At 53.1% G+C, this 15,254-nt stretch overlaps 1 protein-coding gene across 4 annotated transcripts in view; it reads right to left on the bottom strand.

The window, feature by feature from the left end:
* Window positions 1–15,254, bottom strand: part of SEMA4D (semaphorin 4D) — a 127,900-nt gene that overhangs the window by 1,621 nt on the left and 111,025 nt on the right. For 3 of the 4 annotated variants that reach the window (XM_040237725.1, XM_040237734.1, XM_040237742.1), the window contains exons 14-16: window positions 15,038–15,210; window positions 14,908–14,951; window positions 11,643–13,961 (exon numbers count right to left, since the gene is read on the bottom strand). In XM_040237725.1, coding sequence (XP_040093659.1) covers window positions 13,033–13,961; window positions 14,908–14,951; window positions 15,038–15,210 — 1,146 coding nt within the window. In that variant the 3' untranslated portion in view covers window positions 11,643–13,032. Of the gene's footprint in view, window positions 1–135; window positions 234–4,296; window positions 4,507–11,276; window positions 11,487–11,642; window positions 13,962–14,907; window positions 14,952–15,037; window positions 15,211–15,254 lie in introns of those variants that run through there. The other variant, XM_040237750.1, reaches the window with a different exon arrangement.

The following is a 15,254-nucleotide window of genomic DNA, read 5'->3' as shown; positions in this document are numbered from 1 at the left end:
TAGAAGGGGTGTGGGTTTCAGAAAGCACAACTGCTTGGTGGGCCAGGAGGAAGCACATGGGGCCCCCTGGCAGGATAGGCCCCCAAGAGGGACAGCTGCCCAGACCCCTGCCCGCCCTCGGGCCTGGCCGCGTACCCACGCCTTCCTCCAGCTCTGCATCATGCGGTTGTGCTCCCCAGCCACGGCCCTCCAGCTGGCGAGCTCTCTGGTCCACCTCTCCTGCTGGGTCGCCTCTGCAAGATAGAGGGGGCGCTCCAGATCTCAGCTTCCAGGCCTTCATGGCCCCCGGGGTGGGGCCCCTCCTCCAGCCACAGAGGCTGTGCTGCGAGCTGAGTGACACCTCTCTGCTGGGCCAAGCCGAGTGGGCTTGTGAAAGTGAAGTTGCTCAGTCATGTCTGACTCTGTGACCCCATGGACTGTAGCCTACCAGGTTCCACCGTCCATGGGATTTTCTGGGCAAGAATACTGGAGCGGGTTGCCATTTCCTTCTCCAGGAGATCTTCCCGACCCAGGGATTGAACCTGGGTCCCCCGCATTGTAGGCAGACGCTTTACTGTCTGAGCCACCAGGGAAGTCTTGTTTATTCCTCAGGCCTTCACTTCCTGGCTCTGGGGGCTTCCCCAGTCATGTCCCCTGCCTGCTGTTCCCAGCTCCCATGGCAGCTGCTCCCCAAGGCCACACTGGCCTTGTCCCCCACATCTCACTGGCACCTCGCCGCCAGAAGGGCTAACTCCCCACACCTCATGGGGCACTGCACTTATCCTGGCAGGCTGGGGCTGCTGCCACCTCCCTCGAGGGAGATTGGTTGCCAACATTCGGAAACCAGTTCGGTCACTAGGGCTGGCATCCTGTTACATCACCTGCCACTCACTCCACACCTCTTTGCGTGTGTTTGATCACTTGACTTATGGATACAAGGTCACAATTTGTAAGGCACTTATTTTCAGTTCTGTTATAGCCGACTCTTCACAACCCCATGACTTTCACGCCAGGCTTCTTGGTCCTCCACTATCTCCCAGAGTTTTCTCAAATTCATGTCCATTGAGCCAGTGATGCTATGTAACCATCTCAACCTCTCACAAGATTATTCATTTTATCTTGACAGTAACAGCCAAGGGCATTTTACAGAAATGAATGGAAATTCGAGGTGGGGGAGAGTATCTGTCATTTTCTTTTCCCTGGCAATTCCCACTCAAAGGACCTTTTAAAATATGCACATTTACATATAAACTCCATCTTGAAAATGGATGAAGAACAGGAGAGGAAGCTGAAAAGCTGGGAGTTGAGAAATAGAGGGACCAGTGGAAACAGCCTTGGTAGAACCAGCAGACGCAAGCTTGCAGGGTCCAAGGCCGGCAGCAGTGAAGTGGGGAGGCGGTCGGGACTTTGGGAGCTGAGACAGGGCAGGCTCGCAGGTCGCTTACAGGCTGTGCACTCCTGCACAGCCCCCAGGCCCTAACCACTCTACACAGCCAGGATGCTGCCCTCCGTCTGCTCCTGAAGACTGGTGGTCTTGGAGAGCTCGGGACCAGGGGCCTAGGCAGTACCTGCTCTGAAGGCAGACCGAATGCTGGGCTTACAGACTAAATGATGAGGCCTCAGCCTCTTGCCAACCCCTGTCCTCACGGATAATCCAACCTGAGCCATGTGGACTTAGCTGGAGCCCCTCCATGTGACAGTGGAGGGGCGCAGGGCAGACCAACTCCCTAGTGCACCTAGGAACTGCCTGGAGAACTTGAGATGCCCCCGGAACTTGGGAGGGGCTCTGCATTTCGAAGGCGCTCCCAGGTAGACAGATGCTGCCCATCCAAAGGCCACACCTTGGGTAGATGACTATCAGGGGTCCCAAGACTTCGGAGGGAAACAGAGCCATCAAAAAAGGGACAGCTGAGAGGGAAAAGAACTGGAAAACCCTCTCAATAACCTTAGAAAGGGGAGAAGATCCTACATCCATGAGATGAGAAGAGAATGCGGTCATGACAACAGAATGAAAACCTCTGAGTAGTTAAAGTGTGACAGTGGGACAAAAATTCACCGACAGGTGAGAAAGTAAAGTTGAGAAAAGCTAATAAGTAGAGGTGACAGGATAGAGAAGATGGACAGAGGGCCAGGCCAAGTAGCCCAGGATGTAGGAGGACAGTTTCATGGAGACAGGAAATGAGAAAAGTAAGTGCTGAATACTTCAGATAGTTGCAGGGCAGAGGCTACCATGTGTAAGGGGTCTAGCCAGGCAGTGATCGATACAGTGCTCAGAAAGATGGTGGTCACAGGGAGACCCTCAGGAGCAGAAGACAGAGCCAGCATCACACTAGGGAATGATTTTCACATCAGAATTGTCCGCCCCGCTGGACTCAAGTGTGAAGATGGAGAAAAGACATAGGCTCTCAAAATGCTGTCTTCCCCCAGACACACTGAGTGTGCCAGAGGAAACACAGAGAAAAACGGAGAAAGTCAAAGGAACACCAGAAACAGGTCATGAGACCCAATACCAGGGGAACGGAATCTCCAGCCTCAGCAGGAAGGGCTGGTTCCCAGGAGGCACACGGCTCCTGGTGCAGAGGGTCTGGGGAGCTGACAGTAGGGGGAGCCAGTGTGTCTGTGCTAATCGGGGGTTTAACTGCAGAGTCTGGGTGGCAGTAATGACAAATATGAACCAAGCAAAACAACAACCAAGGAAAATGGGCTGGTTCAAAACCAGGAAAGGAGTATGTCAAGCCTGTGTTGTCACCTTATTTAACTTCTTTGCAGAATACCCTGAATGTTCAGTTGGTAAAGAATCCGCCTGCAATGCAGGAGACCCCAGTTTGATTCCTAGGTTGGGAAGATCTGCTGGAGAAGGGGAAAAGCTACCCATTCCCCTATTCTGGCCTGATGAACTCCATGGACTATATAGTCCATGGGGTCGCAGAGTTGGACAGGATTGAGCAACTTTCACTTTCATTTGGGATTCCTTGGTGTCTGCCTGCAATGCAAGAGACCCGAGTTTGATCCCTGGGTCAGGAAGATCCCCTGAAGAAGGAAGTGGCAGAAGCCATTCCACTTCTTGCCTGGAAAATCCCATGAACAGAGGAGCTTGGGGGGCTGCAGTCCATGGGGTCACAAAGAATCGGACACTTTGCAGAGTACATCACACGAAATGCTGGGCTGCAAGTATCACAAGCTGGAATCAAGATTGCCAGGAGAAATATCAATTACCTCAGATATGCAGATGATACTACCCTAAGGGCAGAAAGAGAAGAGGAACTAAAGAGCTTCTTGACGGTGAAAGAGGAGAGTGAAAAAGCTGGCTTGAAACTCAATATTTAAAAAACTTAAGATCATGGCATCTGGTCTCATCATTTCTGGCAAATAGACGGGGAAAAAGCAGAAGCAGTGACAGGTTTTATTTTCTTGGGGTTCCAAAACCAATGGATGATGACTGCAGCCGTGAAATTAAAAGACACTCCTTGGAAGAAAAGCTATGACAAATCTAGATCGCATATTATTAAGCAGAACCATCCCTTGCTGACAAAGGTCTGTATAGTTAAAGCTATGGTTTTTCCAGTAGTCATATATGGATGTGAGAGTTGGACCATAAAGCTGAGCAAAGAATTGATGCTTTTGAACTGTGGTGCTGGAGAAGACTCATGAGAGTCTTTGGACAGCAAGATCAAACCAGTTAATCCTAAAGGAAATCAGTCCTGAATACTCATTGGAAGGACTGATGCTGAGGTTAAAGCTCCAATACTTTTGCCACCAGATGAGAGGAGCTGAGTCATTGGAAAAGACCCTGATGCTGGAAAAGATTGAAGGCCAAAGGAGAAAGGGCAGCAGAGGGTGAGATGTTTCAGATCACTGACTCACTGGACATGAATCTGAGCAAACTTCAGAAATACTGAAGGAGCAGGGAGCCTAGCATGCTGCAGTCCATGGGGTCATAAAGAGTCAGATACTACTTAGCAACTGAACAAGAAAAACAACAATAAACCAAGAAAACAGGGATCAGCACAGTGGTTGGTTATGTGAGAAACAGAAGGGGAAGTCATAACAGAGTTGTTATCTGGCCATACAGAGTTGGCCATCCTTTTAATGTAACAGTCTAATATTGGGAGGACGGGATTGGCAGCCAGCATGTGTATGGGCCCAGGTGTGTGTGTGTGCAGGTGGGCACACACAGGCATGCAGTTGGGAGATAGGACAGTGAAAAAGTAACTTTCTGTCTTCATTAAAGCCGATAGGTAATCCCCAGACTGAAATGTCCCCATGCAAGCCTGCTTGCTGCTCAAGGGACAAGGGTAAACAGTGAAGCTCACTTACCGAGCCTGGTCACGGTGACCCGCACCCTGGAGGTCTTGTTCCCGGCCCAGGAGAGCACAGAGCAGCGGTACTCGGCACTCTCCCGGAGGGCATCTCGCAGCCAGCTGAGCACGAGGGCCCTGCCATCGGGCAGTGCATGGGTCTGCGTTGGCACACACACCTCCAGCTCGCGCCCATTCTTCTCCCAGAGGAAGTGAATATCTGCAGGACCTGGGGATACACAGACCATCTTCACCCCTGGACCCCCACTAGGGGTCATGGGACCTATGATATGGGAGGCAGGGGCTGGGGGCTTCCCAGATTAGGGGCCTTGTCCCAGCTGGTCCCAAAGTGACAGGACAGCTTTCTCCTAAATCTCTGCCCTTTCCCTGGAGGTGGTTCCCCACTGTGGTCCCCAGGGAGCAAAGGGGCACAAACACTTCACCACCTGGTACCCTGTAGCTCCCTGCTCCTTGACCTTGCTCGGGTGCCCTTGCATGGCCATGTCCCCAGGACACGCACACAGTGCACCCCCGTGACATGCCTGGCAGCTGTGCTCTGGAGAGGGTGTGTATTCCGCACAGAGAATCTGGGCCTGGGAAACTCGTGTGCCCACCTGGCCCTGCTGCCCCCACCTTTGGCCTAAAGCTCTGCCCCTGGAAGCCTGCTCCCTCTCCCTGTGGCATCGGGAGGTCAGAGCTGCCTGCCCCTTGGGGCCTGGCTGGGCCTCCACATCTAGGGGTGGGACTGTCACCAGGAGCTCCTAGGAGCACCGGGGTGCTGCGAAGGGCTGACAGCCTGTCTTACAGAATAAGGACTTGGAAGAAAACAGACTGTAGGCGGAGAAGGGCCCAGGCCGAAGCCCGCTTCCTGAAGCACGCCAGGGTTCCATGCACCGTCACCCCCAGATCCCATGCTCGTTACAGAGAGGCCGGGGGGTGCGGGCCTTGGAGACCAGTGTGTGGAGAGCCTGGGGCAAAACTGGGCTCTGGCCCCAAGGCTGGAATCAGCCTCACTCAGCATGGCACCCCCTGGATGGGGCCCCCGTTCCTGTGTATAACATGCGGCTGGGTGAGCCCAGGTTTTCAGGCTTCACCCTGGGCCCCAAGGGCTGTGCTGAGTCAGGCCCACCTCCTGTCCCAACTAAAGAACAAGCAAGCCAGGGCATCTCCTCAGCATCTGATAAGACACCGGCTTCCACTCTAACGTGGGCCAAAGGCAGGACAAGTTCCGACTGAAAAAACCAGTCAGCACCTAGGCTCCTTCCCGGGGTGTGTGCAGACCCTGTGGCTGAGCTGAGCTGTGACAGAGCACAGGACAGTCCAGGCGTTAGATAGCAGCAGCTGCTGCCTGCTCCAGGCACCTGAGGGGTTCAGAGCCGGGCAGGAGAGGGAGGTAGGCCCTGGGGGAAACCTACGCCCTCTGTTCCTGCTGCTCCCAGTAACAGAGCAGGGGGCTGTGCTGAGGCCATTCCCCCCACTGCCTGTGCCAGCCGAGCACCCCAACCATATGGACCAGGGGGCCCTTCTGGCCTCCTTGCCCAGGGACCTAGCTCCCTGACAAATGCCTGCTATTCCATGTCGATTGTACCACCCTGGGTGGGCAGGCGGGCAGGTCAGAGTCTGACCTAGACCAGAGCAGCCCTGCCTGATCACAGTCTTGCCTGAGAATCAGCTTTCAAGAGTTCAATTCCATCTGAGATGCCCACCAACCTGGGAAGGACATAATAAAACATTTCACACAGGATGGTCAGGAGTACCAGGACTACGTCTATCTGTGGCTGGAGTTCACCAAGCAGGAAAAACCAATGATAGAGCCGAAGGATTAAAAAAACTGCAAGAAAACAACAGGCATCTGGGTGTGCTTGTTAGGGGGAGCCTGTGTGCACGCTGGCGGCTGGTGCAGGCGGCTGGCTGAGACGTTTTTCTGTCACGTGCTGGGCTTTTTACAAGGGGAGAGAGAAAATTAAATTACCTTTGATGGACTCCTAGTGAGTCAGGTCCCCGTGTGACCCCCTGGGGCCTGTTCACCTTTGACCCACCACGTTCAGGATCCTCAAAGATGTGATTTGATTCTGCTCTTTATACTTCCCTGAAGTTTCAAATTCACTACAAGCAAATATTGCTTCTACAATAAAACAGAGTGCTATGTGGAAGAAAGACACGAGCCACAGGCTCTGGAGGGAGTTCTGAAAGGTGTTCAGAAGAGATTGACACGGCAGCTCCCTGCTGTACAGGTCCCATGGGGACTGTGGGGTCTGTTCACTTGTTTTCTGTGTGGGGTTGTTGGTGTTTTGTTCTATCACCATTGTATGTGTGCTCAATTGTGTCTGACACTTTGCGACCCCATGGACTGTAGCCCACCAGGCTACTCTGTCCATGGGATTCTCCAGGCCAAGAATACTGGAGTGGGTTGCCGTGTCCTTCTCCAGGAGATCTTCCTGACCCGGGGATCGAACCTGCGTCTCTTGTATCTCCTGCATTGGCAGGCGGCTTCTTAACCACTGAGCCAACCAGGAAACCATAATTTGGTACAATATACATTTTTGTATACAGAACATTGTGTACCCTACCCGCAGATAACTCTACTCTTATTTTCAGACATGCATACCTATACATATATGCAGATCCACACGTATAGGTACACACACCCGTGTCTGTGACATCTGCTGGGTGCCTGCCTCCCTTTAACTGAAGGCACTTGGTAACACCATGCTTCATTTAGTCATTCCGCTGCTGGTGGGCAACTTCGTGCAGTCTAACTCTAAAAGCTGATACTCACAAGCCATAACTGATCAAAAATGCAAAGACTTCTCAGAACAGACAGTGAGGTCGGTTCTCATCTCCTCGCCCTGCCCAGTGGTGACACGCACTGAGTCACCAGGACGGGAGCCCCAAACGTGGGTCACAGGAACCTCGGATAGGTTATCCTGACTGATGCTGAGACAAAGAACCCAGGTGGCCTGAGCTGGGGACAATTCGTCACCCTGAACCATATAGGCCAGGACCTCTCAGGAGCCAAATTCTCCTTAGACCCACAGTCGTTGGGGCACAAACAACATGAAAATCACTCCCACATGGACCTTTACATGAAGCACCGTTAAATGTTCTCTAAATGGGGATTTAACCGTGTCAAGTATTAAAAATGTTAAAGTACTTACGTTCCGTTTATTCTTTTTTAAAAACTATCCAACTCATTCTGAATGCAGAAGAGATTAGAGAGGGAAAGGAAAAGTTAAAACCGGTCAGCAGGGCCAACACATGATGTCAGTGGGGACCTGGGGCAGCAAGCCAAACCCGCCTGCCCTGTCTCCCCAGGGCCTGCTACCCGGAAATTTGGGGTGCTGGGCCCATCCCTCATAGCCACCGTCCAAGGAAACTGCTAGGCACAGTTGACTGTGGGTGTTTTAGTTGCTCAGTTGTGTCCAACTCTTTGCGACCCCATGGACTGTAACCCGCCAGGCTCCTCCGTCCATGGGGTTTTCCCAGCAAGAATACTGGAGTGGGTTGCCATTTCCTTCTCCAGTATATTCCACTGTGTGACAAAACCAGAACTCTTCTGAGCAACGGCGCCTTCTTGAGGGAAGCCAACCCATCCTAGAGGTGAAGGGCCTGAGAGCCCCCAGCTGGAGAGGGGTATAAGATCACCCCAAGTCATCGGGCCATGTCCTGTGCAGCTCCAGGCATCCCCCTCCCTGTGCTCAACTCTGGCTCTTGGGCCAGCTCACCTCCCACATTCACACCGAGTCCTGCAAGCTTCTGGACGGTCAGGTGCCCCCGTAGGGGTGCTGTTCTGGTCTCTGAGCACCCAGAGGCTCTGATTACGCACCAAGGACGCTCACTCCAGATTCCCCTGAGTGGCTTAGAGTCCGTATGTGTGTGTGCGCTGTCACTCAGGTCTGTCTTTGGGACGCTAGGGACTGTAGCCCGCCAGTCTCCTCTGTCTATGGGGATTCTCCAGGCAAGAGTACTGGAGTGGGTGGCCATGCCCTCCTCCAGAGAATCTTCCTGACCCAGGGATCAAATCCATTGTCTCCTGCATTAGCAGGCGGATTCTTTACCACCGAGTCACCCGGGAAGCTCTCCAGAGTCCACGAGAATCCCGTGGACAGAGAAGCCTGGCGGGCTACAGTCCACGGGGAGGCAGAGTCGGACACAACCGAGTGACTAAACGACAGCAAAACTTTCTGTGTGTATATACGTGCACGTGCGAGCACATGATCTACACAGACATGCAAACGGACACATCACCAATCGCTGTGATCTGCACAAGCTTGCCTCGTTTGACTGTGCTTTGCAATATCACACTGCAGAGATTATGCTTTTACAAATCAAAAGTGTGTGGCAACCTTGCATTGAGCAAGTTGATTGGTGCCATTTTTTCCAACAGCATTTGCTCACTTTCTTTGTATCACACTTTGCTAATTCTCACTTCTCTTTAAACTTTTTCATTATCATTAATATAATAATTGTATGGTGACTATGACTGTGATCTTTGATGAAAGTGCCTCAGCTTGCTAAAGGCTCAGATGACCATTAGCATTTTTAAATTAAGGTACATAATGCTTATTCCATTCTTTTTTTTTTTAATTGCACTTTGCTTTATTGTGTGTGTGTGTTTTTTTTACTTTACAATATTGTATTGGTTTTGCCATAGACTATAGTATAGTGTAAATGTAACTTTTAAATGTACTGGAAAAGGAAAAAATTCATGCAACTCACTTTATCACAATAGTTGCTTTATTGCAATGGGTCTGAATCTGAACTTGCCACACCTCTGAGATGTCCCATATCTTAATCTGTATTTACAGGCAAAATGAAATGTGCTCACATGCACATAGTGGAAGATCTCTTTGCTTATCTGTTCTAATTTTGCCACAAGAGCATGGATTTTTTCAGAAAAGCAGAACACGACTACATGCCTTCGTGATTTCTCCAGCTCAGAACCCCTTTTCTCCATTTATCGGTATTTTCCTAACTCCTAACTTTCAAACAGAAAACAGCCAGCAGGTAGGAGAACGACCCCCAAACCCAGAATTCATCTTCCCCATACTCAAGCCTCAAGGCCTTTGAATAGAAGCATGGCCACAAGGCACAGTTGTGCAGAGTGCTCTGCACCAAATAGAAACACATACGCATACACGGGTGTCTGCATACATCTTCATGCAAGAACACTCAGACATACAGGCACACGTGTGCACACAGAGATATGTCAGTACACAAAGCACACACACGTACCTATGTACACATACATATATCAACATACAGATGCCCAAGCACACACACATTCCACCAGCATAATCTGGAGAGGCAGAGAAGACAGTGAGCGGAGAAGACCCTCACAGCCCCTCAGCTGTAAGGCTGTGCCCACTGTGAGATGCTGACCTGGCCTTAGCTGGGCCAGCGCTCCAGCCACCGTGGGACGGTTTGGTAAGCCCAGCTCCGCAGTGACAGCCAGACAAGGCCAGGTGGGAGCAGCCTGGATAGGGAGGTGCCCGCAGGTGGAGGCAGGAGCTGACACCTGTGCAGAGCCTGCACCGGCTGCTTGAGCTCCGGTGCCTGCCACCACTTGGGGGAGGAGCTGTCAAGGGCTGCTGCCATGTTACATACCGTGCGCTTGAACACCCGCACTATACAGGGAACCAGCGTGGGCTTATGGGCTAGATTTAGGAGAAGAGGGCAACACCCGCCTAGATCTGTATGTATCATGGGGGGTACCCAACCCAGCCACCTGCAGCAGGAAAAGCCTGGGGACAGGGCCCAAGCATGGCCTCAGACAGAGGAGAGGCGCTCTCGTCCACTCTGCCCCTCACCAGCGGGCTGCCCTTGGGAAGGGGAGGCCCCCGAGTGGAGACAGAGCGAAACCGCTCCATCGAGGGATGGGCCCTCACAGGCCGTCTGTGGGGATCCTGAGGCCTGCGTCTGTCAGCAGGGAGCCTGGAGACACCAGCACCAAGTGTCCCCACCTTCCCACTGCCAAGGAGCTTCCCCAGGTGGCTGTGGAGGACGCTGCCACCGCAGGCCGGGCCAGGGAGGGCTGAAGCAGTTCCCCAGCACCTGCCTGAGGAGTCAGGGCTGAGAGCAGCACCCAGGTGACCTGGGGGTCACATGGACCCATCCCTCGCAGGTCTGTTTGCAAACATCTCTTTCATGGACAACTTCCCTGTCCACCACCTAGGGCCCACGCAGAGCCCCAGCGGCTACAGGTGCAGGGTCACAGAGGACATGGCTGCTTGAAGGCTCGTGAGCCAACCACAGGGAAGTGGGCAGCAGCTTAACACTTCCCACAGCTTGCTTAAATTCTCCAAACAGTGAAAAAGAGAAAAAAAGGGATGTGCTTTTCCTCCTAAGTTTATTCTTGAGCAGGCCTGGAGTACGCTCTGTGTTTTCTCTGTAGCTACTAATGAGTTAGAAGGTGGCAGCGGGGAGACCTGGCCACCAAGCACTGCCCAGAGCCCCCATGGGACACACTCGGCACGGAGGCGTGGCTGACACCCCATCATGGTGTTGTCCAGCACCCGGCCAACACTGCCTTTGGCTGAGAGCACACTAGACTTGACACCTTTTCTGCGTTTAAACATCTCGAAGCAAATTGTTAAAACAATTCCCATTCTGGAGGCTCTAAAGTTCATTTTTTAAATCTCTAGATGGCACATCTATTAAACCCAAACTGTTAGCCAACACAGAAGTAACCTTATATACCAGTAACTGGCAAGCTGCAGCTCGAGTCTGTAAATAAATCTGGGTGTGTGGCCACGCCCACCCATCGGCAGCTTTCAGGTTACAAAAGAAGAGCCGAGTAGCTGCAACAGAAACCATGGCTTGCAAAGCCCGAGAGTTTGGCCCTTCATGGAAAACACTGGTTGAGCCCTACTGTCCACAGGAACAGCTCCAGAGTCACAGTTAAGTGTTGCTGGAGATTACCAGAGGGGTGCAGTAAAGAAGGTAGTGCTCCTGGAGGAACTCCCCCCCCTTCCCCACCTGGACAGGTGCCCTGCTCACCTGTGGCCTGGCAGAAGAGATGGAAGGTCCCCAGGGCATGCACGTGCTGGGCTTGGTCGCTGAGGAAGGGCGGCAGCAAGGTGACCTGCAGGTGGCTGTCAGGCCCTGGGCCCGAGGCTGGCCAGGGGCTTCGGGGAGAGGAAGATGAGTCGGGGCCCAGACAGGACAGGGAAGAGGACCCCGGAGGAGGGAAGGGCAGAGGAGATGAGGCTGCGAGACAGAGGACAGAAAAGAGAGAGGGCTCTGAGGAGAAGTCATCAGGAGTGCACCGCATGCCAGGGAAGGAGAATGAAGCACAGGAGAGAAAAGGGGCCCAGGCCACGCGGGGAGGCGGCAGAGGAGCCGCAGAGAACCATGTGCCCGCATCAAGGATATAAGCTTCTGTTTATTTGGTTACTTTCCAAATGTATACAATTCAAAGTAGAAAAATAAAAACAAAGTAAATCTTATAAAACACAAATGTTTACACCAGAACGGTCAAATCCTATCATGCTGGAAGATGACATCGGCCACACAGGCACACACGCTCAGAGTTTATTGCTCTTTGCCACGGAAAGAAAGCCTCCTCTTGTGGGCGTCTGGAAAGCAGGAGGTGGAGTGTGACGTCGGTGATGGGAGGACCGTGCGGCCCACTTGCACCTTGACAGATGGCGCCAGGCTTGGCAGGTCTGCGGCAGCAGCATGTGGGGGCTGGGGGGCTGTGGGCACTGGCCTGGCTGCCCCCCTGGCCACCCAGCTCTTTTCCAGTTGTGGACAGCTCAGTTAGGCCAAACAGAGAGTCTGGGCAGGCGGAGAGCATGAGATGGAAGCAAAATGCAAAAGGCGATGTTCAGACGACCAAGACATCCTGGAGAACGTTCTGCCTGAACGAGAGGTTTCCACCAGTGGCCATGGGCATTAGATTGTAACACGCTTGTCCCCTCAGCTCTGGGCTAGCCCAGCTCCATCCATGGCACTCTGGGGCCCGTCCCTCCCTCCAAACTCTGTCCAGTGTCGTGGAATGGTCCCCCATAGCCTTCTCCTTGAAAGAGTTAAGACAAGAGTAAAAAGGTACAGAAAGAAAAATCTCTAAAAACGATGCTTCCCTCAAGGAACAAAATTGTAAGAATAATTAAAAAAAGAAGTGTGATCAAGAGATGATTTTGTCTACATTTCTAAAAGGGGAAAAGAATGCATTTAGCAAAAGTAAGTTTATCCCTGAGAATCTTAAGCAACAACGTAAGCCATACCTTTATCCTAATATACAACAAAATTCAGAAGATACATCTTCCAAATATTAAAACATCTGCTTTAGTAATTAAAAAAATAAAATGACCCAACACGCCAACATAATTAAAGCAAAATCCTAAAAAGTAATGACGTGGAAGGAAAGGTCCGTGCCCACCTGGACAACAGGTGATAAGTTACCAATCTGATAAACTAAAACGTCATTTCCAATCTGGAATTAAATTATCTTTCAGTGGCTGCTACGAGGAGGGGACGGCCCTTCTTCTCAGACCAGTGGCGGTCTGGCCATCTTTCCGCCGCAGAGCGGCCACGGGTGAGCCTGTGGGGCACGACTCCACAAACGCGCCACCGACCAGGGAGGCCAGACTCGATGCTCGCTGTTTTCCAAAAGGACAAAGAGAAACCAAGTCACAAGCGCGACCCAAGAGAAAAGACACAGAAGGCTGAGGTTTGCTGATGACGGCTACCTAGGCAGCGCTGGACGGGGCACTGAACTGGCAACACAAAGGCCCTGCGGGCGGCCGGAGCCTCAGTCCCCGTCCGCATCCGAGTCGGCGAACTTCAGCTCACACTTGACGTCGAACGGCCGGTCCCTGACCGGGAGCTCGTCGATCTTCTGTGAGTCCTCCCGGTCAGTGGGCAGCCGGCTGGCCATCGTGTCCTGCTCTGTCTCGTAGCCGGTGTCCAGGGCTGGCTTGGGCTGTCCCCCATTCTGCTGGGAGAAGCTGCCCTGCTCCACCAGCGTCTCCTTCACACTCTGCTCAAAGTCTGAGAAGTCCGACGTGGGCTTCTTCTTCCCGAGGAGCATGGCCGAGCGGAATTTCAAGCACTGTCCGGGCAGGTAGCCCTTATAGCAGTTGTAGGAGACGAGGCAGAGGAAGAGGGCGAAGAAGAAGAGGAAGAGAAACATGAGGAGGCGGTTGTCACTGGACTTGAGATACAGTGTCTTCTCCGAGTGGACTTGCGGGACCGTGTTGATGACGATCTTTGGTTCGCAGGACGTACTGGTGGGTGCCGCGGGGCTGGACGGTGGGGGGACAGCACCCGGCGTGGTGAGCCGCACGGCTGGGGTCTGGGGAGAGGAGACTGGGGTGGGCCCCACTGACACTCTGGGGGTGATCCGACTGCCTTCTGTCCGTGTGGCCGGCGAGGTAGAGGCCACTGTGCTTCGTGGGACCGTCTTGACCTCCAGAACATGCTTGGCCACCACCTGCAAGATCGTCTTGTTCTTGACCCTCTCCTCCGACAGGCACTGATACACCCCACTGTCTCCTTCTGACAGGTTGAAGATGAGCAGGTTCTTTCTGCCTACCAAGCTGTACTTGGGGCTTTCGGCCTTGAGCACGCCGTTCTGGAACTTCCATACCACCCGGGCCAGGTTGGACTTTTGGGAACATTTGAGTTCTGCTGTGCCGCCATGCTTGAAAAAATGCTGCAGGTAACTTTCTTTAATTTTATCTGGAACATTAAAATAAATGTGCACAGCATCAACAACCCCGCTCTAATACTTCTCTCAAAAATAGGTCAACACGTACAAGAGGACACAAGAATTTTACCCAATGGAGCAACATGGAATCTTCCAGAACAGCTAAGGAGATAAAGACATGCGTGACCAAAAAGCAAAGATGAGCTCCCAGTGGCAGCCCCGCGGGATGGGGAGAACTCCCAGGCCAGGGAGGCTGCACAGCAGCCAGCTGTGCCTTCCGGTGGCGGCGCCAAGTCAAACGTATCAAACTTCTGCTAGCAGCTCGGTGGGCCTTGCCCCCTCCTCCTAAACCTGTCTTAAGTGATGACATCTGTCAGGTTAGGGATGGGAGCCCAGGGCACACCTGTCTTCAGCTGGGACATGCCTGACCTCCGGGCAGGGGTGGGATGACCTAAGGGGAACGGGAACTAATGTCTCCTGAGCACCTCCCTCCGGCTCACAAGTGGTGTGTATGTGTGTGTGCTCAGTTGCTCAGTTGTGCCCGACTCTTTGTGACCCCCAGGCTCCTCTGCCAGGCTCCTCTGTCCATGGGATTCTCCAGGCAAGAATACTGGAGTGGGTTGCCGTGCCCTCCTCCAGAAGATCTTCCCAACTCAGGGATCAAACTGCGCCACCTGGGAAGCCCCACTAGAGGTGTAGCCCCAAGCTAAGCGGAAGAGAGAGGCATATCAAGAGTGGACGTCACGGTTTGGGGTGAGAGTGCCTTCCAGTAAATACACTCTGCATGGCTTCGGCATCCTGTTTTGCGATATAAGGGACAGAGAAACATCACGGGGGTCTGCCACAAGATACTCGACCTCTGTTCCGAGTAGAGAAAGAAAAACAAAACGCGCGAAATGCTACAGCAGCAAAGCGTCATGAAATGGTTAAGAGACCTGGCCACCCCTAAAGGGGAGGTGGCGGGGACGGGCAACTTACCAGGGCAAGTGGATGCGTCCCCATTCATTTCCTGAATCAGTCCCCTGCAAGACAATGGGGCACGGGTTACAGGGTGCACACGCGTGAGGCCATGGGGCTGGGCAGGGCGCCGGCATGCCACGCACGGTACCTGCTGGGGCCGTCAGTCTGATGCAGGGCGACACAGGCGGCCACGGCCGGGCTCCAGGCGCAGTAGGGGTCCCGGGCGAGCACGCAGTCCTCGCAGGTGACGTGCTTCCCGCAGAAGGCCACAGGAGCCTGCACCACGCCTGAGTTGGAACCAGCATAGACAAACTTCCTGCCCTGTGGGTGTGAAACAGTCGAGAGCAGTGGGCATGGGTGGGGGC

This window comes from Oryx dammah, unplaced genomic scaffold (genome assembly GCF_014754425.2).
Source record: "Oryx dammah isolate SB20612 unplaced genomic scaffold, SCBI_Odam_1.1 HiC_scaffold_1, whole genome shotgun sequence".
NCBI lineage: Eukaryota > Metazoa > Chordata > Mammalia > Artiodactyla > Bovidae > Oryx > Oryx dammah.
Note: the sequence above shows the minus strand (reverse complement) of the source record. Positions and strands in the feature narration are given on the sequence as shown.